The following is a 27,585-nucleotide window of genomic DNA, read 5'->3' as shown; positions in this document are numbered from 1 at the left end:
GGAAATGTCTCACTTTCCTGTTCTGACCATTGCTACTGGAAATACTGTAAGTGATGGGAATAAGCTGTTTCAGGAACTTTTAAAAACAGATACCTGTAGAAATGCTGAAACTAAATTTTCAGCAAAAACACTGTTCCATGTCTTGGTTTCCTTTTCATCCTCAACCACTGATCAGTTCTGTGGTTCAGCATTAGAGATTGTATTATGAATAGCTTCGGAGAGCTGAAATGCCCCCTTGCGTCTGAGGGGAGGGATGCTTTTGGATCAGCTCAGCACTGAGAAGAGCAGTCACAGTGACAAAGACAAGTTTCTGTTAATTTTTAATATGGCTATCTTCCCAGTTCCCTCTTTAAAAAATAATAATGTGTTCTGAAGAGTCAGCAAAGACATGGCTTAGTAACACAGCCTGACTCTTGCCAGCCTGATGATACGTGTGCCTTCTTGAATTCTTGCTACAGTCACATGTGCTCCTACGAGAGCAGTGTTTGCCCCCACAAGCTGCTGTCACGTCCGCACTCGCCTGTGTGGCAGTGAGTTTAAGGCCTTCAGCTGCTGAAATCTTGGCACTGCTCTAACCAGATGTTTCCAGCCCTTTCCAAGCTTGCAGTGGATAATGTGGCAGGCTATATAAAATCATCATCTTGCAGCCCACCCTCTAAACAAGTAATTCAATACCAGCTTTCCTCAGCAGTTTAAAACTTCTCTTGAAGAAAAGGAACGCTGGACTTGCTGCCAAAATGTCTGTTAAAAATGACCTTGAAGAATGGCCTGGAGTGAGGAGGGTATGTAACTTTTTTTCCTGCTGTCAAGAGGGAGTACGTATGGAATAGTTGCTTAGGAAGGTCTTTCTGAGAATTAGAATCACTGACGATCCTAATTCTATTGAGATGATCATCAGTGATGCTACTATTTTATATTATCATTCACAGCCCCTAAATGAAAATAAATAAAATCCCCTGAGAACTTAAACGCTGTCAGATAGTTACTATTTTGAAAGCCAGCACTTGTCAACAATTACTGTATGATGTTATCTGAGAAGCAGTGTCACCCATATATTTAGAAACTGTGGCAGCTGTTTACGAAGCTGGTTGTCATTTTTAATCACCAGTGGTTTACAGACTAGAGTTTTGTTACACCTAATCTAAAAGTGTGACTTTTTCCTTTCTCCTACAATCATTTGTGACTCACTTGAGTCTCTTCCTAACCTTTTCTCTCCCTGAGCCTTGCTAGAAATTAAGAACTAGACAGTAGCAATAAATGTATTTCCTCCTGCCCCAAACCTTTTACAAAAAGATTAAGTTTTACAGTCTCAGAAATGTAAAGGAGGTTGTCTTTTAGTTTCCTTGCATTATGGTTTGTACATAAACATACTAGGGCCACACTGTAGCAGTCACTAAAAAAATACTATGTCCTGCCCCTACTCGCAGACTGTGCTTTAGCTAAGCATTCCTATCCAAGAGGCCAAGTGTGCTGCAGGTCAGGATCTGGGAGCTGGAGCTACTTCCTGCAGCGATAAGGAATGGAACTCCAGAAGACTCCCCAAAAGTCAGTGAACCAGTGAGTTGATGAACAAACCTTTTATTTTTTCTTTCTCAGATAAAGATTGTGCTAACCACTACCAGAGGCTGGACTGTGAAGTGACAGCTGAAAATCCAAAGCAGTTAATTCCCTGTTAGGTAACAAAATGTAACAGAACCAAAAAACCCCATGTGAGGTACTCCCTGGGGGGAAAAAAGCAACCTTTATCATAACCAGGTTCTACAATATTATTTGAAAGTATTACAAAGTTACAATTGTAATAATGAAGTTATGCCAAACACCCACTCCAAGGCAAAGTACAGTATAAGACTACGATCTGGTTAAGATTACTTTTGTTTCGGCTCTTCTCAAAGAACCACCATCTCTTTTCTCTTTGATAGTGTTTTGTTGTTTTGGTTTTTTTTTTGCTTAAAGTACGGTATTCAAATTAATCTTCGGTGTGTATAGGAGCAACAGGATTGAAAATTGGTCTCTCCTTCTTTGATTGTATCTTACCATAATTGACCTCAAAATCTTTCTTAGTACCATTCAAGCTTTCTAGAGTTCCATTCTTTATATCATATCCTAATGCGGAGAGTTTTTTAATTCGGTACTGAACAATTTGTGTCGTCAACTCCAGCACCATTGGTGTGTCTCTGATCTGCGCAATAGAAATTCCTTCCTTCAGTAGCCCTTCAAGTCTTTCTTCCAGAACTGGAACAGAATAGTAGAGGAGTGCTGGGCACTTGAGCACTAGCTGTTTTAATTCTTGGTCACTGCAATTAAAGACCTTTTTGGAAAAGAGCATGCTCTTCTGCATAGCAGTAGAAGTAAGTTGAAAAATGAAACCTTTAAGTTTGGACAGCAGCTGTAGAACTTCATGGTCAGTGAAATCATTCTTCTGGAGAAATTCCAAGTTCTCCTGGATTGCGGTGGAGCTACTTAATAAAATAAACGGATTTTGGCTCAATAGCTTCAGTATCCAGATCTTCATGTTTGCATCAGAACCTCCTAAACTTAAGTAACTTCTTTGTAACGTCTCTATCACGTTTTTGTTTTTCTCAACAGGATTATAGAAAATATTGGGTGCGCTTGTCAAGAACCTGGTGATTATATTATTCTTAAGGCCCAACTCTTGAAAAAAGAGTATATTTGCCTTCTGGTTGTCATGATATTCAGTAGTAAAGAAAGACTCTGGAAATTGCTCTATTAATTTAATCAACTGTTTTTCATTCTGGCATACTAATTGCCATAGAATTCTCTGAGAGTTTACCTCTGCAGGGGTATGGAGAATTGCCTCTGGGCAGCGTTCTAAAATGTTAGCTACGGCAGTTTCATCCGCTCCCATTTCTTGTAAGATACCAGCAATTTCTTTAACATAGGCCATATCCTGGAGAAGGACCCATTCCTTTAGTTTGCGTATTTTATTAATGTCAACTGACAATCTGTAGAGACTCTCAATGGTATTTTTGTTTTCTTCTCTTGATTTTCTATCAGTTGTGTAAGTGGAATGTATTAGGAAGCTTCTGTTTGCTACTTCAGTCCATACTGATAAAAAATTCAGTCCCGAGTTACAGTATTGAGATCTTGCCAACAGAACAGTAAATGTACCTTTTGCACCATGAGCGATTCCTCTCAACATTGTGGAGTTCAGCCTTATGGAGAGAGAACAGCTGTAAGAAAACACATTTAAGGCACAAATTAATGCTCAGACATGTTGATATTTAGATGAGCTAGTGTAAGAAATTACTCTCAAAAATAGGTTTTTTTTACTAGCACAAAATTCAGCCTTTATGTGAAAACCAGGGGGGGAAAAGTACTTTTGAAAGGTCAGTGTTCTGACAGGTGCCTCACTGGAACAGTGACGTGCAGATGCAACAGAGCTGATGTGGGGGCAGTGCTCTGTCCATATAAATGCCTGCAGTCATACAAGAACCAAACTGGCAGCCATTTCCTACAACTAACATTGTTATTACATTACAGCTCACTCACACTATACTAGAAAAATGTTTCATGCAATTTAATAAGACCATAATTCTATTAAATGAATAATGAAATCTAAAAAGCAGCTTAAATACCTTCCTTAACCCTTCTGAATGTGTCTGTTTAACTTCTTGAGCATTGTTTGGAGCGTGACTTGTTCCTTCATGTGTCAGAGACTCCCCCAGCGCTCCTTCAGCAGCCGTTTGTAGCCTAACTGCACTTTGAAATCATTCTTGCTATAATTCACTGGGGGAAAAAAATCATTGAAACCTTCATGTGTTTTTCAGTAGCTGAGTCTGTTAAGTGGGTTCTGAATAAGCACACTGGTACTTTGGGAGAGGAAGCAAGTACACTAACATCTTCAGGCCTTCACCTGTCTCTTCCTCTACTTTGCTACAGCTGCCCTTTGCACTAACACCTTATTTCTGTCTCTAGGTCTCTTCTGTCATTGCCAGCCACCCCGGTAGGCAGGGAGTCCTTGTGGAATAGGTGGATGGCTGTGCACACAGCAACCATAGGGTAGTTGTGGGTAACCCCACACCCCACCTTTGCTCAAACCAACTGCCAGGTATCGCCAATAGCACATGGACTGCCACCTGCTCTACAGTGGCTAAAGGAGCCACAGCAGTCAAAGATATCATCAAGTGTATCTCTAACTTCCTAGGTGATGTTTTCATAGCAACCTTTCAGAAGCATGGAGTGTAAAAGGGAGAACTGCTCGTCTATGAAATACTTGCACAAATTGTTGCTGCTGGTAACATGCTTAGAACTGCTCAAATTGAAAATGAGAAAAACAATACCATTTGTACATTTGACAGTTTCACTTTTATTTGGGGGGGCGAGATTTTTTTAGAAGAGAAAACACCATTATGATTATGCAGTCTAATCTACGTGACAAACCAAGAAGCCCATTGCAGGAACAGCTATGTCAGACTCCTACAATCTTCCGTAAAGCCCAACTTTTAAGAAAATATGTGGTTTCTTTAGAGAACTTGAGTGATAATGCCTCTATCTAGTTGCCAGGTAAAGTTAAATATTTTCCAGGGGCAAAATATTTTATCTCAGGAAAATGTACCTTTGACTTTAAGTTGATGTTTTTCAGCTTCTGAAACCTGGACTCTTACATTGCTACATCATAAACTAACAGAATAAGACAGAATAATAATTTCCTATATGCAAGCTTATGTTATTAACAGGAGCTGTTTATCAGCAACTTGTTTTTTAGTATATTCTCAAATCTCTCAGGCAAAATCTGATTGCCTAATGAAGCTGCTTGTGTCATAAACCCAAGGTTAATGATTTTATCTTCATAAACTTTGTGACTTGAGAAGCGCTGTCCAACAAGCTGTACCAGACACGCAATTTTTCCCAATAGCCCTGAAAGCACTGTAAGCATCCTTTTCGTGTGCTAACCTTTCCATGCCCTGTGAAAGTGGCTGTTTCACAGGGACTGCAAACTAAAGCCTCTCCTCCACAGGGAGTGTGACACAACCGCCTGTGTTTGAGTACTCTTGAGTAGCTCTATTGAATTTAGTGGCTCCAGTCTGAGCAAGTAAACCTCTGAAGGATCAGGGCTTTCTTCATTAATGCTTCAGCTCAGCTGGAAACTGCCAGCAAAATCAAAGTATTGTTAAAATTGTTTGGGATGTCAGATGATACTTCCAAAGTACAAACTGGAAAAATAACTAACCATGACTCTTACTTCAATGTGTAATCCTGCTGTTAAAATTGCCTTATGAGTAATGCAGTCACTTTATCTATTATAGAGTTTTAAAAAAATTCTGATATAGTAAATTGTGCTCTTTCAAGAACTGACATGGAAATAATTATGTTCATTTTAAATAAGCTTTATGTTGTCTGAAAAATGTTTGACATCATAGCCAACTTCTTTCCCTATTGTTAGCGAGGATTATGCAGAAACAGAATACTATAAAAGGAAGGAAAGCTTTATTTGCTAAACTGCATTTGACTGGGGTACTCAGGAGCCCCTGTAAAGCACTAAGTAAAATGTAACATGCACAGTAAGATGAATGGATTTTAATGTCATGGTGTTCTATAGAAACTGAGAAGATGATTAATCAAAAGTTATGATTTGGTGTATTTCAGAGTACATAGATGACAGTATCACATTTCCAGGGTATGTAACCTATTCCAGGAGTTCAGTTCTCTTAAAGCTCATGCTGGACTACTGTTCTAATATGCAGACCCCCACTGTAACTTTTTACATACTTATATTGCTGTGGGGATTATAAATCAAGATATTAAGAAAAAAACCAGCCAGCTTAAGACATTTGCCCTCACTGCCAGCAGCACCTTATCACCAAGTGTCATAACAGCAATAAGGAACTGAACTACTGTCTACCTGGACGTTATCTGCGATGCTGCTTGCTAGCACACTTGCAGTGACCTACATGTAAGAACAACAAAGGGATGTTCTAAGTTTCATTATTTAATGAGACTCCTATGGATACCTTCTATAGGAAATGGATGCTAGGATCAGCTAGCTGATTCATCCCTCATTTCATTCAGAAATTCTGAATATGTATTTTGAGACTGATCTCGCCTTTTGAAAATTAGCACACCAACCTCTTGCTTGTATTTTTCACAGAATCTTTCACTAGAGCACCACAGTATGATGATTACTGGATGCTGGTTACTACCATTCTCATTACAGCACACTGTAGCCAGGCCTTAGTAGTTTAATTCTCTACAGCCTACTAAATGCCTAAATTGAACTTTGAATTAACCAGGAAGAGTAGTTATTTACCTAGAAGAGAGCAGGTAGATAGGATTTGAATAGCCTGTGAAGAAATCTGGAGCAGTAATAGGTAGCAGTTTTGTAGATTAATGCCTAGTAGAGTAAGCATTCACACTTATGCACTTAGATACAAATAAATGAATCCTTGCATTGCATCAGCAGTGGAAATGACATAAAGGATTAAAAAAAAAATCCCTTTTTTTCTATTATGCTAGATGGACGTAAAGCTTTCTAGAAAAAAAACTACAGAGGATCCTGGGATAATCCAGGTTGGAAAGGACCTCAAGGTGGGGTCTGCTGTAAGACCACGCTACTTCGTTCCTTCGGCTCTTGAAAATCCCCACGGATGGAGCCTGCCCAGCCCCTCCGGGGCTGCCTGTTCTCCGGCTCGACCGTTCCTCGTGGGGAAAAGGCTTCTTGGATCTGCGGGATCACACACTATTTAAACCAGAGGTCGGAAACGGAGCGCTCCCAATGGCGGCAGCCCAGCCCCCGGGACCACCCCTGCCCGCACGGTCCCCGCCCGCCCTTCGGGCTGCGCTGGAGCGCGGAGGGCCCGGGGAGGCGGCCCGCGAGGCCTGGCAGAGCCCTCCCCGTCCGGCCCCGAGCCGGGCTGCCGCTGCCAGGGCTGCCGCTGCCAGGGCCGCCCGGCGGGGGCGCCGCCACGGCCTAGCACTGGGGCCCGCGGCCGCGCGTCCTCCATGGCCCCGCCGCGCCATTTACAGCACACGCAGCTTCTCCAGCGTCCCGCCCCGTCCGCCTGCAGCCGGCATCGCTGCCGCACGGCCGCACCTGTCTTCAAAGCCCGGGAGGCCAAACTAAGGGCGGCGGCGGGCCGGGCCGAGCCGAGCCCTCCCTCACCGGCCGGTGCCCGCCGCTCCACGCCCCCTGCCCCGCAGCTGCCGTGAGGCGCCGGCTGCCAGCGAGATGGGACGGGACCTGCCCGGCCGCCCCTGACCTGGCTCCACGTCGCGCCGGGCCGCACCACCGGTACGGGCCGCGGGGGAGGGGGGACGTACCATGTGCCGCCCGCGGGCGGGGCCGGAGGGCGCTGTGGCGGGGCTCCCGGCGCGCGCTGCGCTGTACCGGGGCGGTACCGGGGCTTGCACGGGCGCTTCGTGGTGCGACGTCACCTCAGGTTCTTCCTCTTGTCAAAATAGACGTTGTTGTGATTAGAAACAGTTAAAGGTGTTGGGTTCAAACGGCTTGCAAGAGAGAATTAGCTTAGTTAAAAAAAAATAATTGAAAATCAATAATTGTGAAGTATTACAGTAGCAAAGAAACAAACGTTTTAAAATTAGGCTACTTGAGCGCCTGTGTTCTGAGAGAAAGCAAGTGATCCTATTGATTCGGTAACAGAAATGATCATTCCTTGTATTTACCCAGGACTGAAGTTGCAACGCTGGGGCTACTGAGGCCTTGTGCCCCGTGCAGCACGCTGGCCACTGCACTCAGCAGCCACTGCATGCGCCAGCCGCTGCACACGCCGGTCACTGCACGCGCCAGCCGCTGCACGCGCCGGTCACTGCATGCACCGGCCACTGCACACGCCCGTCTCTGTACTTGCTGGTCACTGTACTTACCGGTCACTGCACACGCCAGTCACTGTACATAACAGTCACTGTACTTGCTAGTCACTGTACTTGCTAGTCACTGTACTTCCCATCACTGCACACCCCGGTCGCTGTACTCGCCGGCCACTGTACACACTGCCTGGGAACCAAAGCCCTACCACTCCCAATACCAAGCATGTTAACCTCTGCAAAGATGCTTCTGCTCTTTTTGCAAGCGGTATCCTGAAAAATCTCTCCAGGATCAAATTTGGATGAGAGGCATGCTGATGTGATGACGGGAGGCTTGTCTTACATCTGTATAATTTCTTCCGTATCACTGCATTTACCACAAAATAAAAGAATAAAATTCACATATGTAGTCATTGGATTTATAGTCTTTTGCTGGTGGTGTTTCAGAAGTTAAATGAGCTGTGATGGTGAGAATCATCTTCCTCTATCGTAGTTTTTTCAGCTCTATCTACTTTATTTAAACTTAAGAGTAACAAATCAGCAGAGAAACATAAATGATACCCAGACTGGAAAGATTTTTTCTAGGCATGTTAGGATTTTTTTTCAACTAACCCTTGGTCTGCAGAACCACATCCTTCAGACAGTAAAAATCAGTACTGTTCTCTCTGGGAACACTTCTTTTGTCAGCTACATCTTCAATAGTCTCTATTAGATCTATGAAAAAGATCTAATGCAGAAGAGAACTGCTATAGAAAGAAACCATGCTCTATGAACCCAGTTCAGCCTTGGTCTCCTACATAACTGCTGCTTCAAGAACAGTTAACAATTTTTGTTAATATAAATGACATACAACCACATTAGAAACATGTATCTAAAAATGCTTCTAATTTGTAATACACAATGTATCGTATACTTGCTGCTTTATGTTTTTGTCATTTCACACCTTCATGTTTCTTTTTTCCCTTCTGACTCCTCCCCACTCTCTTGATTTTTGCGATCACTGTCTGGGCTAAATTAGCTAAATTAGCAATAATGTTCTTTAAAAGAATTATCCACAAGAGAACACAGTAGTGAGGTTTACTTGTACGAGTTCCTTGATTAACTGTGATTCTATTTTCTTTTTCTACTAGCTTGGAGACACTCTTCCCTTGAGATACAGTATTTTAATTAATATATTCTTCACCTTCCTTCCACTTTTAAATCAAGAACAAACAGTCTAGCACAGAAGGTATGGCTAGGGCCAGTGGTGTTTTGACATAATGATATGCTAATCATATACTACAGTTGTTATTTAGTCTGTAGCAACAAAGGGCTTATAGACTGATGGTTTCCATGGTTGCAATTTGGTTATGAAACCGTAAGGTCTAGCGAGGGAGGGCTGCCTCCACCTTAGTATTCCCAAGAAGGCAGATCAGTTGATGCTGGACTTTATTCAGGGCCATCTTCAGCATCACAGCCTTGTAAGGAACTAGCAGGGAACGTATGGAGTATGAAAAAGCGATTTCAAAATTTGAAATAAAACCTGTATTGTGAGATGACTTTTCTTATTTTGAAGGAATCTATCTTCTTCCATGAGCTCAAAAATTACAGGAATTTGATGGAAAGTGGTCATTAACTACTGGGATTTCTTTTTCTATTTTATTTCTTTGCAGATTATTCACCAAATATTTTACATTTCTTAAGAACAAAAAAAAAAAAACATGCAAGGAAGAACATGTTTTGTATTGAGAGAACAATGCTCAACGTTACAACAATGCAGGTGCCCCAGGTTTGAGTTGCAGCAAGGGTAAAAGACAGGATGCTGTTATGTTCTTCTTCCACCAGAATGACGAGGTGTGGAATATGGTGTTCTACATATGACAAAGTAATAATTGAAAATCTCATAATAATTTATGCTATTGTTAAAATCAGTGCTTAGGAACAGTTTGGCCTCCACACTTTTTAGAAATAAATTTTGTATAAAACCAAATAGGAAAGGATTCCAATCATGGCTGGGGCCTTTGCTGCTAGCATGCCTTAATCATTAATGACATTAAGTCATTCCAAGTGAGTAAAGTATGAAGGGAGACACATGATGCATGTCTCTTTTTGTTGATTTTGCTTTTACTTTCTGTGTATCTCAGCAGAAAAAAAGACTTTAGTGGAAGGAGCAACTACAATTCTTAAAGTACCATCCTGCTTTGGAATACTGGAAGTCAGGAGAGGTCAGTATGGCTGATGCAAGTCCTCTGCCTTTTACTTAAGAGCTGTTACTTCTAATGAGACCCCTCTTGCTGTGGCTACCCATTCTGTATGAACACCCTGGAATCTGGAGATTTGAGTCACAATCTACAGGTGGAGGTTGATTTTCGGATCTGCATCTACAGCTGCCCTGTTAGGACTCAAAATCGCTCTATCCAGTGCCGTTGGTGTGATGCCTTGTTCCGCAGTTAGCCATACCTGGCAGCTACCACGGGCAGATGCAGGGCAACCGGCTGCGTCGGCAGCATGCAGACCTCGATTTGAGCTCTGTAATTAAAAGAGAAGACGTTAGATACACACCATTTACTCATAATGGCTTTACTAACAGTGCCGGAGATCATTGCAGCTTACTCTGCTGCGCAGAACTGGCTGGAAAGCGCGTTTGCTCCCCGTGCCACGGCACGGCCCAGCTCAGCGGCCCTGGCCCAGCTCTTGTGGCAGCAGCTCGGGGCCGCAGCGGGCAGCGACAGGCGCACGGCCCGTTCCGTAAGCAACGGCACGGCAGCGCGCACCGCGGCCCGGCCCGGGCGGAGGCCGCGCGCACCGGCCGGGCTCCCCGCGCACACGCTTACATAAGCGCCCCGCCTCGGCCCCGCGGGGGGGGTGCGGCGGGATCGGCCAGGCCCGGCCCGGCCCACAGGCGCCGCCGTCCCCGCCGCGGGTGGGTGAGGGGAGCCGGGTCGCCGCGCATGCGCAGCCCCCGCCGCGGGCGCGCGCAGGGCGCTCCGTAACCGCTCTCCCGCGGGCGCGCGCCTCCCAGCAGGGATCAGCACCTCCGCCGAGCCTCTTCGGAGCCCCGTGCTCATCCGGGTCCCGCCGCCCCGAGCTGGGGGCGGGGGTGGGCCCGGTCCCCGCCCCCGGCGCCCCTCCCCGCCGCGGCCCACCGTCTCGCACCGCCCCGGCGGGTGGGATTCCCGCCGGGATCGCGGCCCCCCTCGGCCGCCGGCCGCCCCGCCGCGGGAGCGGGATCGGCCGGGCCCACCGCCCGCTCTCCCCGCGCCGCCACCCTCTCCGCCGGTAGTAAACACACTTCAGAAACGTGAGGGCCGGCGGTCACGTGGGGGTGGGGCCGGCCAATCGGCGGCGGGGGGCGGGGCGGGGCGGCCGGCGGAGCACCGGCGCCCGGCGCAGTCACAGGGCGAGCGGCGAGGCGGCGGCTGCCGGCGGGCACGAGGCGCGCGCGGCCGGCACCGACGGCCGGTTCCCGCGGGCAGACAGCGGAGGGGGCCCGCCGCGCCGAAGCGGCCGCCGGATCCCGCTCTTCCCCCGTCCGTCTCAGCTCTCCCCGGCGCGGGGGCTCCGCGGGGTGATGCGTCCCCGCCGGGCGGCCGCCCCCGCCGCCTCCACCGGGTCCTAGAGCCGCCCGAGGCGAGGCCCCCGCGGGCCGCTCGTCCCGTTGCTCGCCCGGGCGCCGAGCGGCGGCGCCGCGCCATGAGCGGCCCCGCGGGTGGCGGCGGTTCCCGCTGAGCGCCCGCGCCCCCGGCCCGGCGGCGGCATGGGGGTGAACGCCGTGCACTGGTTCCGCAAGGGGCTGCGGCTCCACGACAACCCGGCGCTGCGGGAGTGCATCCAGGGCGCCGACACTGTCCGCTGCGTCTACATCCTGGACCCCTGGTTCGCCGGCTCCTCCAACGTGGGCATCAACAGGTGGCGGTGAGTGCGGGGGCGGGGGCCCTAATCCCCGCGTTATGTGTGCGGTCACGCTGCCCCCCGCCACCCCCCCGCCCGCGCTGGCTTCCCTCGCCCTCCCCGCGGCCCCGGCGGCTGTGCTGTGTGCCCGGCCCTGCGGCGGCGGGGGAGCGAGGGAGGGAGCGGGGAAGCCCCCGGCGGAGTGCGGGGCGGCAGGCCCTGGTTTCTCGGAGGCGGGGGGGCTCTTGTTTCCCCTCCCCGGGCCGGCGGTTCGGTGCTGGAACGCGGAGCGGGGCTGCTGCGGGCTGCCCGCTCCGGGAGCGGCGCCCGGGGGCTGGCTTTGGCACCTCTGGGCAGCCAGAAACCCCGCGTAGGGTGGCCCCGTTCTGAAAAACTGGGAAGCTGCTTGATTCATTCAAAAGTAATTTCCGAGAGTAGCTTTCCTGCAGGGAAGAGTAGTAGCCTCCCTTTCCCGAAGGTGCGGATCTATTCCTGCACCTTCAAGCCAGGTGTAGTCCTACCTAGTGCAAAAATGAACTTGACTGTGCAGTCGTGACTTGGTCATCCGTGCTGACTGTGTGCCAAAATAAGGCAGAGGTTCCCGTGCGGACTTGTTCTCTGAGATTAGTTAAAGCATCACTAGGGGTGTGGAAATTGTTACCCTTTTGGAAGGGCTGGTGGTGCAGTGGTGTTCTGGTGTCTGTCCATCCAGTGTCAGAGACTTGACATGCTGTGAGCTGAGCCTGCCCCGACTGCGGCGCAGGGAATTGCCTCATTACGGAACAAGCACAATGAAACTTGGCTCAGCACCATGTCACAGAAGAATTACAAAGTTCAGATACTTTGGGTTTCAGCTCGGTTTACTTCTCTTCAAGGGCTATTTCTTTCACATTTAATAACTTCTATCCCAGGTCATTAAATACTTTACCAGAAAGGTAACTTACCTTTGGAGGCTGGGTTTTTTTGGAACTATTCCTGGGGTTTGGAAGGCAGAAACGCTAAAAATGCTTTCTGTGAACTTGATGGTTATTCTTCCATTTTCACTGACAAATATAATGTTCATACTACTTAAGAATAATAGTTGTTAGATACTTCCCTTATCTCAGGGTCATTATGTACATTTCTTTTATAGAGGCTTTTTAGTTTTTTTTTAGTTTGAAGGGGTTGAGGTTTTTTGGAATAACAAATCCTGACTTAAATAAAGGAAGCTCAGAGGTCTTAGTGTTACAGATGAAGCTGGAGCAACTGAAGTTTTAAAAGAATGTAGGCGACTGGTGCATGTCAAAGTGTTAAGGAAATCACATGTCTTAAGAGGACTTTTAGTTTCTAATGTGTTTTGCAATTGAAATGCCAAACTGTTCTTGGTTATATTCTTGGAGGTAGTGAATGACAGACTAATGTGAACTTTGATTTTAGTGAAAGGAAGTTCATGTCTTCAGTGCTGCTGCCCTGGTTCTTCAATGACTATCTAACACGTTTGATCTTGGTTACATTTGTGTGTGATAGACACGCACAGTGATTGCTAGTTGGTGTACTTTCAGAGTGTTCTAAAAGGACAAGTAGTCCCTGCCTGCATTTTGCGTTCAAAGAAAACAATCTTTTTTTAGTTGCTAGTTAGAGGGAGTGAGGTTTTGGTGATGTGGGTTTATTTTTCTTCTAGTCCTTTGGCTTTGTGTGCTTCTGCACCTCCCCACCCCCAATGAAGATCTCCCAAAAGAAGGGTAGATTACAACTCCCCTATCCAAAGCACTTTCAGACAATCTTCTGGGACTCAAATTAACTCAAGGCACATGCTGCATGTGGATTTGAGTAGGAAATCCCACTGCCTGCGTAGCCTGGTTTTGTGAGATCTTCCTTTTTTTTCAAGCTTAGAAGTACAGTAACTTTATAGAATAACTGTCTGCTAGACCTGTATGTTTATTAATCTCAATATTATTTTTTTAAATGAACTGTTACTAGTTTGGAATGAATCCATTTTATGTTCCAGTGGTTTTAATGAGCCATTTTTTAACCAGTAGTAACACCCATATTCACAGTATGCATATACAAGACTTAAGATGCAGTGTTTTGGTTTGCCAGTCTCACTCGGCGCTTGTAATTAACAATCAAGAATTTTATCACTTTGAGCAAGATCCTTGCTTACATGCCTGTGGAGTAGGGTGTTGAATGAGTCAAAAATATTTTATTTGAGATTAGGAGCAGAAACCCTTCAGCATTTGGAATATGAGTCAAATTTAATCTTCTGGTGTGAATTTACAGCGGTCCTATCTTAGTTTCAGTTGATTGACAGCAGGAGTTGAGTATGTTCTGGTAAGTTTATGGTCCTGATGCCCTGGGCAAACCTCTTGCCTGTCAAGAGTTCACAGTGTGACTAAAGCAATGGATCTGAGAAAAAATGGTGCAAGAATATGAGAAGTGAGGAGGTTTAGTTTCTTGTTGGAAGTAGTATTGTTCCTCTGTAGAGGAACCAGGACTCTGTAGAGTCAGTGGTTATGGTTCACTTTAAAAAAATGTGTGTTAAATGTGGCATATAGCAGACTGTAATGCATTGATGCTTTCTGTTTATTTTTTCTCTTTAAACAGTCATGTAACACTCATGAACTAATATTTTTGTGTAACTGCACTATTGAGCAAGTCTAATTACTAAGCAGTCACATGGTCTTACTGACCTCCTTTCTGCTGGCATTCAGCGTACCTGTTCTAAAATCATGACTGCTACGTAACAAATACCAGGGCCTTCCTCAACTTGCTTCATTTTTTCTGGTTCTGTTTCTTATTGTTCCTTCTTTCAAGCTGTCAAATAAATCAAGATGTGCTTCCATTGAGACATGCTTTTTCTATGGAATGAGTTTTCCAGTGTCATTCACAGATCAAGGCTTGGGAGAGAGGTTATTTGGTGCAGTAAAATTGTGGAGAGAGATGCTAAATGGTAAATCGCTCTAACGTTCTCTTAAAGTTTTGTCAATCGCCCTTGAAGTTTTGGCACCAGAATCACGGTGCATCCGATTGTGTCAGCGCAGCAGACGCAGACTGTAACTTACGTATTCCAATAAGTAACCATTACCTACTTATGAAAAAATGTGTTCATATGTGCTCACAGTCTTCTCCTTAATAAGGAGAATGGCATCCCCTGTTCAGCAGTACTGAAGCAATACTTGGTGTTTGTGTGTGTTCATTTAGCCCTGGTTTTAGTACAGAGCGGCAATTGATCACAATACCTAAAAAGAAATGTAAACATTCTGTTAGTTGCTGCATAAGAATTTACTTTGGGTAATAATTTACTTTCTTAGTTTGTCTTTTTGAGTGTGTATGTATGTTTTTGATGTGCTAATTAAAAGGCTGTCATGCAGCAATTGATTTTTTAAAAAATTGATAGACTAATCTTGCCAATCCTTGTTCTTTTCAGGAATGATTAAAAAATAAAACTTTCACTTTTAAAATAAGAGTAATAAAATTTGTTTTATATATCTAGTAGATTTTGCAAGAATATTGATGTGTTCAACATTCTGCAAAGTTAGCTGCTGTTGTTATGGCAGATAGTCCTGCTGATTTAGGAGAAAGAGAAGATGTGATGTGTGTGTGTGTGTTTCTCTCACATCTTAACATTCATACCTCGAAGCATATTAAAAATTAAAAACCTGAGCAAAAAATAAGTTTCATTTCCAGGACAATCACTGCAATTCTTGGAAATGCGAGTTTGTTTTAGAAAGTTAATACTTGGATGTTCTTCTGTAGCATCTGTTAAATTTTACTATTCTGTCCAGCTGGTTTTGAAAATATGTTTGTATCTCCAGGTTATGTAGGCAATTTTGTCCTATAGAAACCTGTTTGTTGGATGTGGGATTGGTGAAGAAAGTTTGTCAATAGAATTATTCTATTAGTGATTTCAGTTTTAAATATATCTGTAATTCAGGCAGGTGGAATTTGTGTATCATACTTTGTTAGTTTTGGTGATGTGCTTGGTATGTAAAAGGAGTGCACCAAAATTATGACTTCTCTGCTAAAAACATTCCTTTAAGTTTGTTTTTGTGGGTAGCACTTAGGATGAAAATCTGTTTGATTTATGAAATATTTAGCATCAAGGCAGTCATCTAAAATATAGAGAAAACGCTCTTGGTTTTTCGTATGCAAAGCTAGATGTATGTCAGGTTTGGGAGTAACATTAGTTTTGTATGTATTCTGTAGATATTTTGTGTTTCTTTTACAGGGTGGGTAGCCTGTGCTGAGCTCTGCTGCTATAGTCAGGTTGTAACAGGTCCACAAGGGAACCTCAGTACTCCTGTGCTGTGTTCTAGACATACCTGTGGAGTGGGTTGACCCTGGCTGGATGTCAGGTGCCCACCAGAGCTGCTGTCGCTGCCCTCCTCAACTGGGCAGGGGAGAGAAAATGTGGGTTGTGGGTCAAGAGAAGGACAGGGAGATCACTCAGCAATTACTGCCACAAGCAAAACAGACTCAACTCGAGGGGGAGAAAAATTAATTTATTACCAATCAAATTAGAGTAGCATAATGAGAAATAAACCCAAAACTTAAAACAAAAAACAAAACACCACCATCCTCCCACCCCTCCCTTCTTCCCAGGCTTAACTTTACTCCTCATTTTCCCTAACTCCTTGTCCCCGAGTGGTGCAGGGGGATGGGGAATGGGGGTTGTGGCCAGTTCATCAGAGGTTGTCTCTGCTGCTCCTTCCCCCTAAGGGGGAGGACTCCTTAATACTCTTCCCCTGCTCCAATGTGGGATCTCTCCCACAGAAGACAGTTCTTCATGAACTGCTCCAGTGTGGGTCCTTCCCATGGGCTGCAGTTCTCCGTGAACTGCTCCAGCGTGGGTCCCCCATGGGGTCACAAGTCCTGTCAGCAAACCTGCTCCAGCCTGGGCTCCTCTCTCTGTGGGCCCTGCCAGGAGCCTGCTCCAGTGTGGGCTTTGCATGGGGTCACAGCTTCCTTCAGGCATCCACCTGCTCCGGCATGGGGCCCTCCATGGGCTTCAGGTGGGTATCTGCTCCACCGTGGACCACCATGGGCTGCAGGGGCACAGCCTGCCTCACCGTGGGCTTCACCACAGGCTGCAGGGGAACCTCCTGCCCTTCTGCACTGACCCTGGTGTCTGCAGAATTGTTGCTCTCACACTCTCACTCCTCTCTCTGGCTGCAGTTTCTGTGGCACAGTGCGTCCCCCCCCACCCCCTTCTTAGACACACTATCCCAGAGGCGCTACCACCATTGCAGATTGGCTCGGCCTTGGCCAGTGGCAGGTCTGTCTTGGAGCCAGTTGGCACTGGCTCCATCAGACATGGGGGAAGCTTCTGGCAGCTTCTCACAGAAGCCACCCCTGTAGTGCCCCCTGCTACCAAAACCTTGCCACGCAAAAGCCAGCACAACTCATCATACCTTTTAATGAGTGGCTGCAACTCTAGTGCAGTGCGCAACCTGGAGCACTTCTGTCCAGCCATCCCACTAAATGGAGAGTAATTAATCTGTAAATTACAAGATCTGTTATCGAAGAGCGGTAACTTGTTTTCAGAAGCTGTGTGTTCAGATGGGAGTTCAGTGGTACCAGGGGTTAGAATGGAGAGACCTTTCAGTGCCACGTGTCGTGGCTGCCCCCCGTCCTCTTTCACAGAAAGCCCTGTCTCCCCCTAGAGTGCCGAGAGTTCAGCAATTCCTTCTGTAATTCATCTTGTTATGATCTAGTCTATGATTTACAAAGTACGTCACTGAACCACACTGACGTATGTCCTCACGGTTTTAATCCTGCAGTGTTAATGAAAAGGGTGGTTCCACCCTTTCGTGATAACACACAGCCCTGTGGTGAACCAGGTTAGCTCATCAACCCATCCAAAAGAGATTAGTTACCAGTTTTGGTGGAATTACCTCTGTGGTAGATTGTGCCAGCAAAAAGGTCACGGTAGTAGTAATGAAGAGGCGAGAGTGGGAAGGGTAGGTACCATTTCTTTCAGCGCATGTGAATCTGAACCAGATTAAAATGGCCATATAACTGTGACCTGCGTTGCTCACATGTGTAGTAACCATCAGGTGTTTTTTGGAAGGTGATTATTAATTTCTTCTGTGGCTTGCCATTTGTGGACACCCTTTGAAGTTATATTGTCAAGAATAAGTATTGGGCTTTTTACTGTGATAGGGGAAAGGCTGGATTTATTTTTTGTCAGAATGTGAGAAATAACCCAGCCATCTGAGAAATTACACTGTGCTTGTTTGCTTATTTTGGTGAGTGATCTTGTATCGCTAGATTCTGTAATGTAACTTGTTAAATTGGATAGGAAGTCTGCAATGGCTGGTCTGGAAAGAGCAGGTGCTACTGAAAATCCAATTTTATATGATGTGTTCAATAACAACTGCTACTTAAAAAAACAAGTTATAGGCCAGAAAAATTATTGTGAGCATTTATACAATTTGCTTTTTGACTGCAAGATTGATCTTGAAGGAATTTAATTCCTCAGGTTAAGAAGATTTCAGGTTTTGGAGATCTCGTTATGCATCACTGATCACTAAGTTTGAGGATATCAAGAGAAGATCTGGGTAGAGTGTTTTTGATATGTTAGAGTAGCAGGTGGACCTTGAGTATCAAGGGATAAATGCTATCTTGAAGCAATTCTGTAGGATTATTTCAGTCTTCCTTCTCTTGGGACCAGAAATCTATTTTTATTTCATTTTATGTAAGCCTTAATAGATCACATTATTTGAGCAGGGGAAGGTAATCTGTCTGCAACTTGTGGTGTTACCTCCTCTGGTCATAAAAGGAGAGGGTGATAAGTCCCAACAAACACCATCTGTGAGGAACATGAAAGCAGCTTTTTTTTTTTTTTTAGGCAGTCAAGAATACAGATTTATTTTATTTTTTTTTCCCCAACAGATCAGTGTGTGGCAGTGTCAAAGAATTCTGCATCAGTTCTTCAAAGCAAATGATTTTACATATTACTATCCCCTTTTGGCTATTTTTATGCAATAAAGTGTATTTTCCTCCAGATTATGAAAATGTCCGTGTTCCTACCAATGGAAGCTACTCTTTAAACATACTTCATAATGCAAATATTGCAGAAAAAGCTGTTTATCATTGTATCACCTGAACTTTTTGGTTTCTGACAGTTCATCTACAGCATTGAAACCTTTATTTTCAAGGAAGGTGATTTTTTTCCATACTCTCTTAATGCCTGGCAGGTTTTCAGGTTAGTTATATAACCCATGATAGGAGGAAGGTCAAGCTGCATTTTTTCCATGTGGAAGTCACATGTAAAGTTTGTGATGTATTAATTTGTATATTGAAATAAACTTTATTTTAGGGAATTTTGTCACCTTCCCATGATGACCTAAAAAGGCAAAAGTCAGCTTGAGCATGAATTGGTTGTGTAAGTAGTGTGGGAGTATGTGGCTTTGTGTTTATTACTTTAGTAATCTGCATATCACATTTTAGCAAGTTTAATAGCCGTGCCTTTGGTTACCTCTAGGAAAAGGCTTGATTTGAGTACCAGGGTAAGAACCTCATGGTGTTTTGGTGCAACACATTTTGCTTACATTTTTCAGAGCTGTGATTGAAATGTGGAGCAAGGTTAGTTTGTGTGCTTTGGTATACTTCTGGCTTTCAAGTTCTTTGCAATCTAGGTCAACAGGTGAACTATAATTGCAATGTTCTTCTAACCCCGAAGCCTCCATGTATAATTTTCAGGTCACCATTAAGCATTTGCTTTCACTGCTTTGAGTTTTGTGTGTGTAAATGCTTCTTTATGCAGGAATAAAGCTTGAGTGGAAGTGAAGGATGGACCAGAAAGGACTGGGGAAACCAGGTCAATATTGCAATGTTCTGTTTCAAGTGTATGTGTAAATGGAGACAGCTGTGGCAAAAGCCTACATGTGTATGTATACTTTTGGAACAGTTAAGAATCTGAAAGCATACCAATTACTAATGGAGAGATAATAGAAATTAACACATGAGCTTTGTTAGCATTAATTTAGGCAGTAGCCGAACTGCAGTGAACAGTGTTTCTTAGAATAAGCATTTTCTTCCTTAAATTCTATACTTTGATTCTTTTTTTTTCTTTTCTTTAAATTCCATTAGTAATTGAGAGGTCTGAAGGTCTATATTGGTAAACCTGGGTAGGATATAAGAATGTCATTATACTCAGGGTTTCAAAAGTTAATTTAGGTGTCAAAATGTTGCTTGTAATCTCTTTGAAAAGTGCTAATGCAACAAGTTCCTCACAATAGCATGGGACCTGTTCAGATCACCAGAGACGGAACTGATTTCTTCCAGTTGGATGTTGGTCAGGATGTGTCCTGCAAGTCTGATTTCTGTGTTGACAGGCATGTGATATCATGTGCACCTGAGCTTTTGTTAGCAGTTTTCTTCTGCAACTCAACTGAAGAAATTTTCTGGGCCTGCTGTTGAAACTTAAAAATCAAGAAACACCGAGATAAAATAGGAAAGCATTTCCTTTATTGTTCAGTCACATGCATTCCTTTTTTTAACATCTGTTGGTATGTTTTTGACTCTTACACAGCCGTGAAGAGTAAAGGCTGCAAAATTCTTGCACTGTAAGTTTGATTCCTTTCAGAACACAGACTCCTATCCTTTCAAAAGGAAAACTGAAAATGCTGGAAAAAAATCTGTTTAAGTTCAAATGGGGAAGTTGTGAAGTATGAATACATGTTATTGATTCTTCAGTGATGGAGATGAAATATCTACACCACAGGCTACATAGGAACAACTCCTGTAAGGAAAACCTGGATTTTTCTGTCTGTTATCTACCCAAAGCATGGAATTCATGACCTAGGAAATGCTTTACTTTTTTTATAAAAAGGAACCTGTGGAGTTCAGTGCTTGCAGATATTTTTTCTTTCTTAATGCCAATGCCAATATTCTACTTACCTTCTAGGTGAAGGGTAAACTGTGCTGCAGTTGATAGGGGCAAAATAATGTTTGAAAGAACAGAAATAGGGCAACTTTCATCAGAAAGATGAGTAAATAAACAGGTAACTCCATGTAGGTAGGTTGCTTTGTGCCTTGTATAGTTTGTAAAACATGATCATGGTCTGCACAATTTCTCTATACGCTAAAGACATAGAACACCATGGCAAGCTTTATCTCAGTTTCGCCATCTGTGCAGTTCTGAAGTACTGGAGAAGTGTATAGAGATTTGTGAGGCTCCCTTTTATAGAGCAGCTGGCATTAAAAATAGTGAATGATTTGATTTCCAATACATTGGATTGATTGAAGAATGGAGTGAAAGTTTTCTTTCCTTTGTTACCTTGTGAGATTACTTGGAGTTGAAATTTTCTGTCTGTAAATTCTGTGGCATCAAGTGATTATTTTTTTTTTTACATTTTTTTTCCTTCATATTTCACATTCTTGACACTAAAGAAACTAATTTTTTCTAGTAGTCTTAAAGTAGAAAAGAGAACAATACAGCTTTTAACAGAGATTGCCTACTTTTGTTACCCTTCTTCCCCTCTCATGAGAGCAGCATGATTCTACATCTGTAAAATTGAGATATGCATTTAAAATAAAATATTTTACGGAGTAATTTTTGCCATCCAGGTTTCAGAAGGGTCTTTGGGGAGGAGGTTGCATTTTGGTTTTGTTCTTTGTTTTTCTAAGTCTCTATTAGTGAACTCAAGGGGTTTGAAACTATCCAAGTCTTAATGAGGATGATCAAGCAAAGGATGTAACCTGAATTATTTGTTTTATTTGGGTTGCCTAGGCATAATTCCTGTGGCTTTCCGTCATTATTTTTCAGTAGATGACAGGCTTAGTAAGATATAGTTAACTGTGGTTTATCTGTGTTTCCTTTTAGACAGTGTAGCTGTTTTCTGCTGTTACCCAGTATATCCCAAATCCTGTGAATGCTTCCTTAAATCACAGAATGGTCAGGGTTGCAAGGGACCTCTGGATGACCACCTAGTTGAACCCCCTGTAAAGCAGGGTCACCTGGGTCAGGTTGCACAGAGTCACATCCAGGCAAGGAAGAGACTCCACAACCCCTCTGGGCAGCCTGTCCTACTGCTCTGTTGCCCTCAAAGAAGTTCTTCCTCATATTCAGTTGGACCATCTTGTGCTGCAGTTTGTGCCCATTGCCCCTTGTCCTGTCACTGGGCGCTGCTGAAAAGAGCCTGGCCCCATCCTCCTGACATTTGCCCTTAAGGTATTTGTAGATCTTGGTAAGATCTCCTCTCGGTGTTCTCTTCCCCAGGCTAAATGTGCCCAGCTCTCTCAGCCTTTCCTCAAAAGGGAGATGCTCCAGTCCCCTCACCATCTTTGCGGCCTCTGCTGGACCCTCTCCCGTAGTTCCCTATTAAACTGAAGAAAAACAAATCTTATTTGCTTTAGTCCCCATATGTCTTAACAGTTTGTCCTGGTATTCAGCTGCTCTTATTTTAACCACATTGTCTCCAACAAAGTTTATACACTTCAAGGAAGGTGGGCTTGGTGCCCCCTTTCCCCTTTTCCTTTTTTTTTTTTTTTTTTTTTTTATTTCCATTCAATTGGCAGTGTTGCCGTCTGCATCTTCTGTGTTGCTGTTAATTCTGATCCCGGCACAAGTAAACTAGAAAAAATAAAGTGATCCTGTGTAGGATGATGTTTTCCAGTTGTCTACCTTTGTTCTTTCAACAGTCAAAGTAATAAAAATATCCGTGACTGATATCCCTGAGGTGAATTTCTGTAATTCATGTCCATCTTCTGAAAGGAATGGATAGACGGGGAAAATGAGGAAAATATAAGAATATAGTTGTTCTCATGAAGAATTATTTTATGAAGAATAAAACCTTTATCTAATGACTCATTGTGAGTGACTTAACTAATTTTCTTTTCTCCAGCATACTCTCTCACTGGAAACATCTACTAATGTGTAGTAAACCTTCAGTTTATTACAAAGGAAAAAGTTGTAAATCACTGTGCTATTGCTAGTCTAGCTTTAATTGTAGTATATTCCCCCCCCCCCCTTTTTTTTTAAGGCTTTCCTAATTTGAGGAGACCTGTATAAAATTAGTTTTGATCATACAGTCATGGTGGTTTTCAGTGAACAGGGTTATTTAATTTGAATGAAATTTCCTTTCTGTTAGCTGGTTGGCAATAAATTTACTGGTGAGAAGTACTTTATTTCATCATTACTGTGTTTTTCTTCTAAATCGTGAAGAAAATCATGAGTTTGTGGGGACAGTGTGGATGTTCCTATTTTTATACTTCAGATTTTGGCTTTCTGCACTCTTTGAAATACAACTCCACCAGCGTCTCTTTTTCAGTGTCAACTCTGAAACACTGTGTTGGTTTGCCAAAGAAAAGTTCCTCAAAGCTGCATTTACTGAAAGTTTGACTCCAGTTCTTTACTACTACCATATGAGACAGCACAACGGAGCTTGCTTTTTTGGCATTGGAGGTCATGCTTTCAAACTGAAGTGTGATGCTAGTGATCAGATCTTGCTCTTGCAGCAGCAGCCTTTCTGATTTTTTCCATAATTCTGTGGTATTTTTTTTTTTTATTTCTACTACTCCATCTTTCTTCCAGAATCCTACCTTTGCAGTTGCTGCTCTATGGCTTGTCAAGTGCAATGATAAAATAAAAATAATTTTTAGGGTTTTTTTTTGTTCTGTTTGAGGAGTATGAGAATTGCAGAAGGAATTATCTCATATATGACTTACAAGTGAAAGTGTGGGGGGAAGCTGCAAAAACTTTTATACTTGCAGTACCATGTTGCCATTGATGCTAGCATTTTTCCTGCTGAACTTAAAAGTTTTGAGAAGGCTTAAGGTAAAGTAAGCTTTGGAGAGCTTTGCTGCATGTGCTTTGTTTTTCTACTTTATTAGTATGAGCTATATCTGTCTGAATCTTTCTGTTAACTGAAGTTTTAATTAGGATGTACTGTATGGTTATGCATAACTTGCCTTTTGTTGGAATGAGTTATCTTAGGCTTGGAAGTAGTGTTAGTCTCTTGTGCCTGCCTCTTAAATTTTTACTTTGAATGAAAGCTTTTGAACTTGGGGGTTGCAGGAATTGATAAAAAAAATACCTATGTACAGGTCAGTGTGATCGATGTTTGAAGCTTGTAGGTTTATTTCTAGAGAGATAATCTTTATTTCCTTCATGAGGTTAAAATATAGTGCAATGGGAAGTTGCATTTGTGACCTTTTTTTCTTTGTCATAAGATTAGTGGTTATTAACAGCAACAATAAACAGGAAATTAAGTAATTGTAAACATTACTTCCTGGGTTTGTGTGGTACCTTTGCATGTCCCCACTCCACAGTCCACGCAGCGTTGAACAGGGTTTAAAAACATGTTATCTTTACCGGTCATTCCCAAGGGTTTTTCTTTTATGCAGATTTATGTTATTTAGACCTGTAATAAAGGATTATGTCCGTTAGCTTGTGCTTGGATGGCAGTACTGAGGCAGCCTGTTTGGGCTGAAGCTTGCCACCAGCTGTTGGCTCTGAGGGACACATTGTTCATGAGCTGCTGTTTTGACACCTTCCCCTTCTGTTTTTTTAATCAGCTCCTCCGGTTTTGAACATTGGCTCGGTGCTTCATGAACTCTAAGCACACATTAGGTTTCACTTAACCTTTAGCAGCCAACAGATCTAAATATGACACAGAGGAACGGAACCCACCAGCTGTTTGTACCTGCTTGATGCCTTTCTCCCGGTTAGGATTAAAGTTTGGCTGTGGTACGGAAATCCTCTTGGAGTGGCTCTGAAGGGAAGAAGAAATTCGGGTCCTACTACAGTGGTTACGTATAACTGCAAAAGTAGGTCATTGTGGCGGGGAGTAGTCCAAACAGCGCCTGGTTGCTGCAGCAACGACCTACTTTAGGAAACTATTTTTGTTGATTCATATTGAAATGTTCTTCTTATGAATTGTGTAAGGAAACGATCAGGTTATGAGACATAGCAATGAAAGCTGCAGACTGTAGACTCCCCCTGCATGTCCCACCCCCCACCCCCTTCTTTTCCCCCTCTTTGGTCTTGCCCTTTGTTGTTGCATGTATAGGGATTAAAGTAAATAAGTTTTTTTTTCTTCCATTTGACCTCTAGTGGGGAATGTCTCTTCTTGCTTGAAGTTTCTGCATAGCCATAATGCTTATCAATGGTGATTATGTTTCCGGAGTACAGAGCCTACAAATGCTCCCCTACTTTTTTGTCTATAGGAATAACTTTGGAGTTTAAAAAAAGAAATTTTTCTTGTGGGAGTATCTCTTTTCTGGAATTCTAACAGTTTGTCTTGATATTCAACTGCTCTTATTTTCACTGCTTTGTCTCAAACAAAGTTTTTGTACGCTTTAAGGAAGGTGGGCTTGGTGCCCTCTGCACACGCCCCCACACCCCCACCCCCCCCAAATTGGCAGTGTTCCTGGCTGCATCTTCTGTGTTGCTGTTAATTCTGACCCCGGCACAAGTAAGCTGGAAAAAATAAAGTGATCCTGTGTAGGATGATGTTTATGATGTTTTCTAGTTGTTTACCTTTGTTCATTCAGCAGTCAAAGTAATAAAAATATCCGTGGCTGGTGTTCCTGAGGTGAATTTTTGTCATTCACAGCCATCTTCTGAAAGGAATGGGTAGATGGGGAAAATGAGGAAAATATAAGAATATAGTTGTTCTCATAAACTTTTCATTCTTCATAAAATAATTCTTCATCTAAACTACTGTCACTTCTGCAGAGATGATTGAATATCAATTTTTAGTTATCAGAATGTTCCACTTTACTATGTAAGTTGTATAGACTAATTTAGTTACTTCAAGTGAGGTACTTTCTGTTGGTCCTGACCTTCAGTATTGCAGTGAACTGCTGCAGTTGTGGCAAATGAAGGCAGCATGCTTATCTAAAGGTTATGTGGATTTTTTTCCTTTATTATGCCTCAAGCTATACTTCAGTTTTGTTTACCAGGGCTTATGTTCCTGAGCTCCGTGCACCTTTTCCATCAGCTCTAGACTTTGAGGTGGAAGGCCTGTGCGGCATGAAGTGAACCGTTACTTCTGTTAATCTATTCATGCTAAGAAACTTTGGGACAGTGGAGTTTTTCTGGATTTATGCAGCTTAATGAACAAAAGCTGTGTTTCAGTTGTTTGTTTTTGTTTTTTTTTTAAATGTTGGTTCTTTCTACATAATTATTACTCAAAAGCCTGAACACATTTTGTTCATGTTTACCCTGTATTCCAATGTAAATGACTAATTTCAGCTTTGAAAGACCAGTTCAGACATTTTTGGTGTTCTGATTCATAAGAGTAGCAATGATAAGTTAGGATAATGTTGAATGGCTGACCACCATAAGGTGGGCACCGCAGAGATGAAATCCAGCCATTTTTAATTCATATTTTCAGGAATAGCTTCAGGTAGTTTTTCTTGGTTTTGAAACTTTACACCAATTTCTGTGCTTGCTTTTAGATTTTAGCTCTGTCCTTAATTCTCTTCTATTAGTTTAATAGATTATTGTTTTTTTAGATAATGGGAAGCCAGAGATCATGGAATTATACCTTAAGGGCTTGCAATTTATACAGTGTAGTTGAGAAATACATTCATTTAACACAGTTTCATTTCTGGGAAACTTAAAACTGTGAAAATCTTACTAGCAGTAATTATAACCTTAAAGTAGTTTTAATGCAAGGGAAGTAAAAGACTTTTATTAAAGGAAATGAGGGGCAGTATAAAATTTGTCCTTCAGAATCAGGTTGCAAGACTGTATCTTGTTATAGTGCTGTTATTGCGCTTGCTCTTTTGAAATGAGCCGTAACTATTACTTTCTCATGGACAGCTTAGATTGCCAAAAATAACGTGGCTGAACTATTTTATAAAGCAGGCCAGCTCTGGTTTAATTACATAGAGCCTTATGAGCTGCTCATTTAAATAAGAGAACTAGGGTACATGAGAATAAGGAATTTTAAATTTGTTTAAATATGAGCATTTCTGTACTGCCAAGTAGCTTAGTTTTGTAATTGGCTTCTAGGTCCTATTTTCACAGCTGTTTGTCGTTCCCCCCCCAGCAAATACATTTGTTTGCTCTTGGATTTTCCTTTATGGATCCACCTAGTTTCTCTCTGGAAAGAGTTAGGCATAAGGAATTAAAATCAAATAATAAGGACTTGGATTTATCAGATTTGGATTAGAGAAAGATAATCACAGAATATATACATTAAAGAATGGAAGACACTGGGAGTGAGATTGAGGAAGCTGTGAGCCTTAGTTGCCTATCACCCAGGAGGCTGACCTTTGTAACAAGCGAGTAATTTGAGATGTGTGGTTACTAGTTATATGGGAATAGTTCAGATGAATAATAGGTGCCCTTTGAATGTGAAGTTAAGATCCAGATCTTCATAGAAGCTAAATACACTATTTGTGCTGTGATGTATGGCTCACAAAATTGGAAGCAAATACAGATTGCTATTTGGGAGATTATGAATGTCTGTTGAATAGGACAAAAATTTTATTTCCTACCTTTGGGGAATGTTAACCTTGAAAAGGTCATTCAGTTGGGAAGAAATTTATGAGGAATGATATCTAAGGAATTACTAGCTTTGTGTCCATTGTAAGCTAGGTTAGATTCAAATTATTTTGTTGCTCTTAATAGAGCAGTATTGCTTGGTGTAGTTGGTTTTCTAGTTCAACTCCATATGTGAAATGGTCTTTACTATTTAGCTTCAAAGAAAATGCACCCAACATGACTCAGCTTGGAGACTTTTGAAAGAAAGCAACATTTAAATTCTATTATTGTTCAAAGTCCTTTCCTTAATCCTTTTGCAAAGAGCTGCATTTGTTTTTTTAAGAAGCTCTTTTACAGCAATTGTGACTATTTAAGCTGTACATGGGCTTGGGTATATCTTGCATTCTTCCTCCATCACAGCTCTGTTTTGTCTTGGAAGTTATAACAGTAGTAAATATTAGAGGAAAAAAGTGGAGTGACACACTTCATGGTCTGTTTGGTTTGGTTTTTGC

General features: G+C 42.9%; 2 protein-coding genes and 1 long non-coding RNA gene across 11 annotated transcripts in view; 2 read left to right on the top strand and 1 right to left on the bottom strand.

Annotated features, from left to right (window-relative positions):
* Positions 1 to 1,562: 1,562 nt before the first annotated feature.
* On the bottom strand, positions 1,563 to 10,854 carry MTERF2 (mitochondrial transcription termination factor 2). Of its 8 annotated transcripts, none has more exons than XM_055807283.1 (4): positions 10,797 to 10,854; positions 10,222 to 10,290; positions 7,218 to 7,404; positions 1,563 to 3,191 (listed from the first exon to the last, which is right to left on the bottom strand). In XM_055807283.1, exon 4 carries the CDS (start codon positions 3,158 to 3,160, stop codon positions 1,967 to 1,969), a length of 1,194 nt encoding a protein of 397 aa, XP_055663258.1. In that variant the 5' UTR covers positions 3,161 to 3,191; positions 7,218 to 7,404; positions 10,222 to 10,290; positions 10,797 to 10,854; the 3' UTR covers positions 1,563 to 1,966. The 8 variants fall into 8 exon arrangements, with proteins under 8 accessions (XP_055663258.1, XP_055663254.1, XP_055663255.1 ...); XM_055807279.1 differs by lacking the exon at positions 10,797 to 10,854 and adding an exon at positions 10,375 to 10,788 and having other exon boundaries at positions 7,218 to 7,464; XM_055807280.1 differs by lacking the exon at positions 10,797 to 10,854 and adding an exon at positions 10,375 to 10,788 and having other exon boundaries at positions 7,279 to 7,464.
* LOC129784670 (uncharacterized) lies at positions 7,136 to 8,183 on the top strand. Its single transcript, XR_008747680.1, has 2 exons — positions 7,136 to 7,249; positions 7,646 to 8,183. It is a non-coding gene; the product is annotated as an uncharacterized LOC129784670 (long non-coding RNA).
* A 657-nt stretch (positions 10,855 to 11,511) lies between the features above and the next one.
* CRY1 (cryptochrome circadian regulator 1) overlaps positions 11,512 to 27,585 on the top strand; it is a 38,856-nt gene continuing 22,782 nt past the window's right edge. For both annotated transcript variants that reach the window (XM_027786639.2, XM_005237343.3), the window contains exon 1: positions 11,512 to 11,676. In XM_027786639.2, coding sequence (XP_027642440.1) covers positions 11,519 to 11,676 — 158 coding nt within the window. In that variant the 5' untranslated portion in view covers positions 11,512 to 11,518. The remainder of the gene's footprint in view (positions 11,677 to 27,585) is intronic.

Source organism: Falco peregrinus, chromosome 6 (genome assembly GCF_023634155.1).
Source record: "Falco peregrinus isolate bFalPer1 chromosome 6, bFalPer1.pri, whole genome shotgun sequence".
Lineage (NCBI taxonomy): Eukaryota > Metazoa > Chordata > Aves > Falconiformes > Falconidae > Falco > Falco peregrinus.
This window is presented reverse-complemented; position numbering and strand designations above follow the sequence as displayed.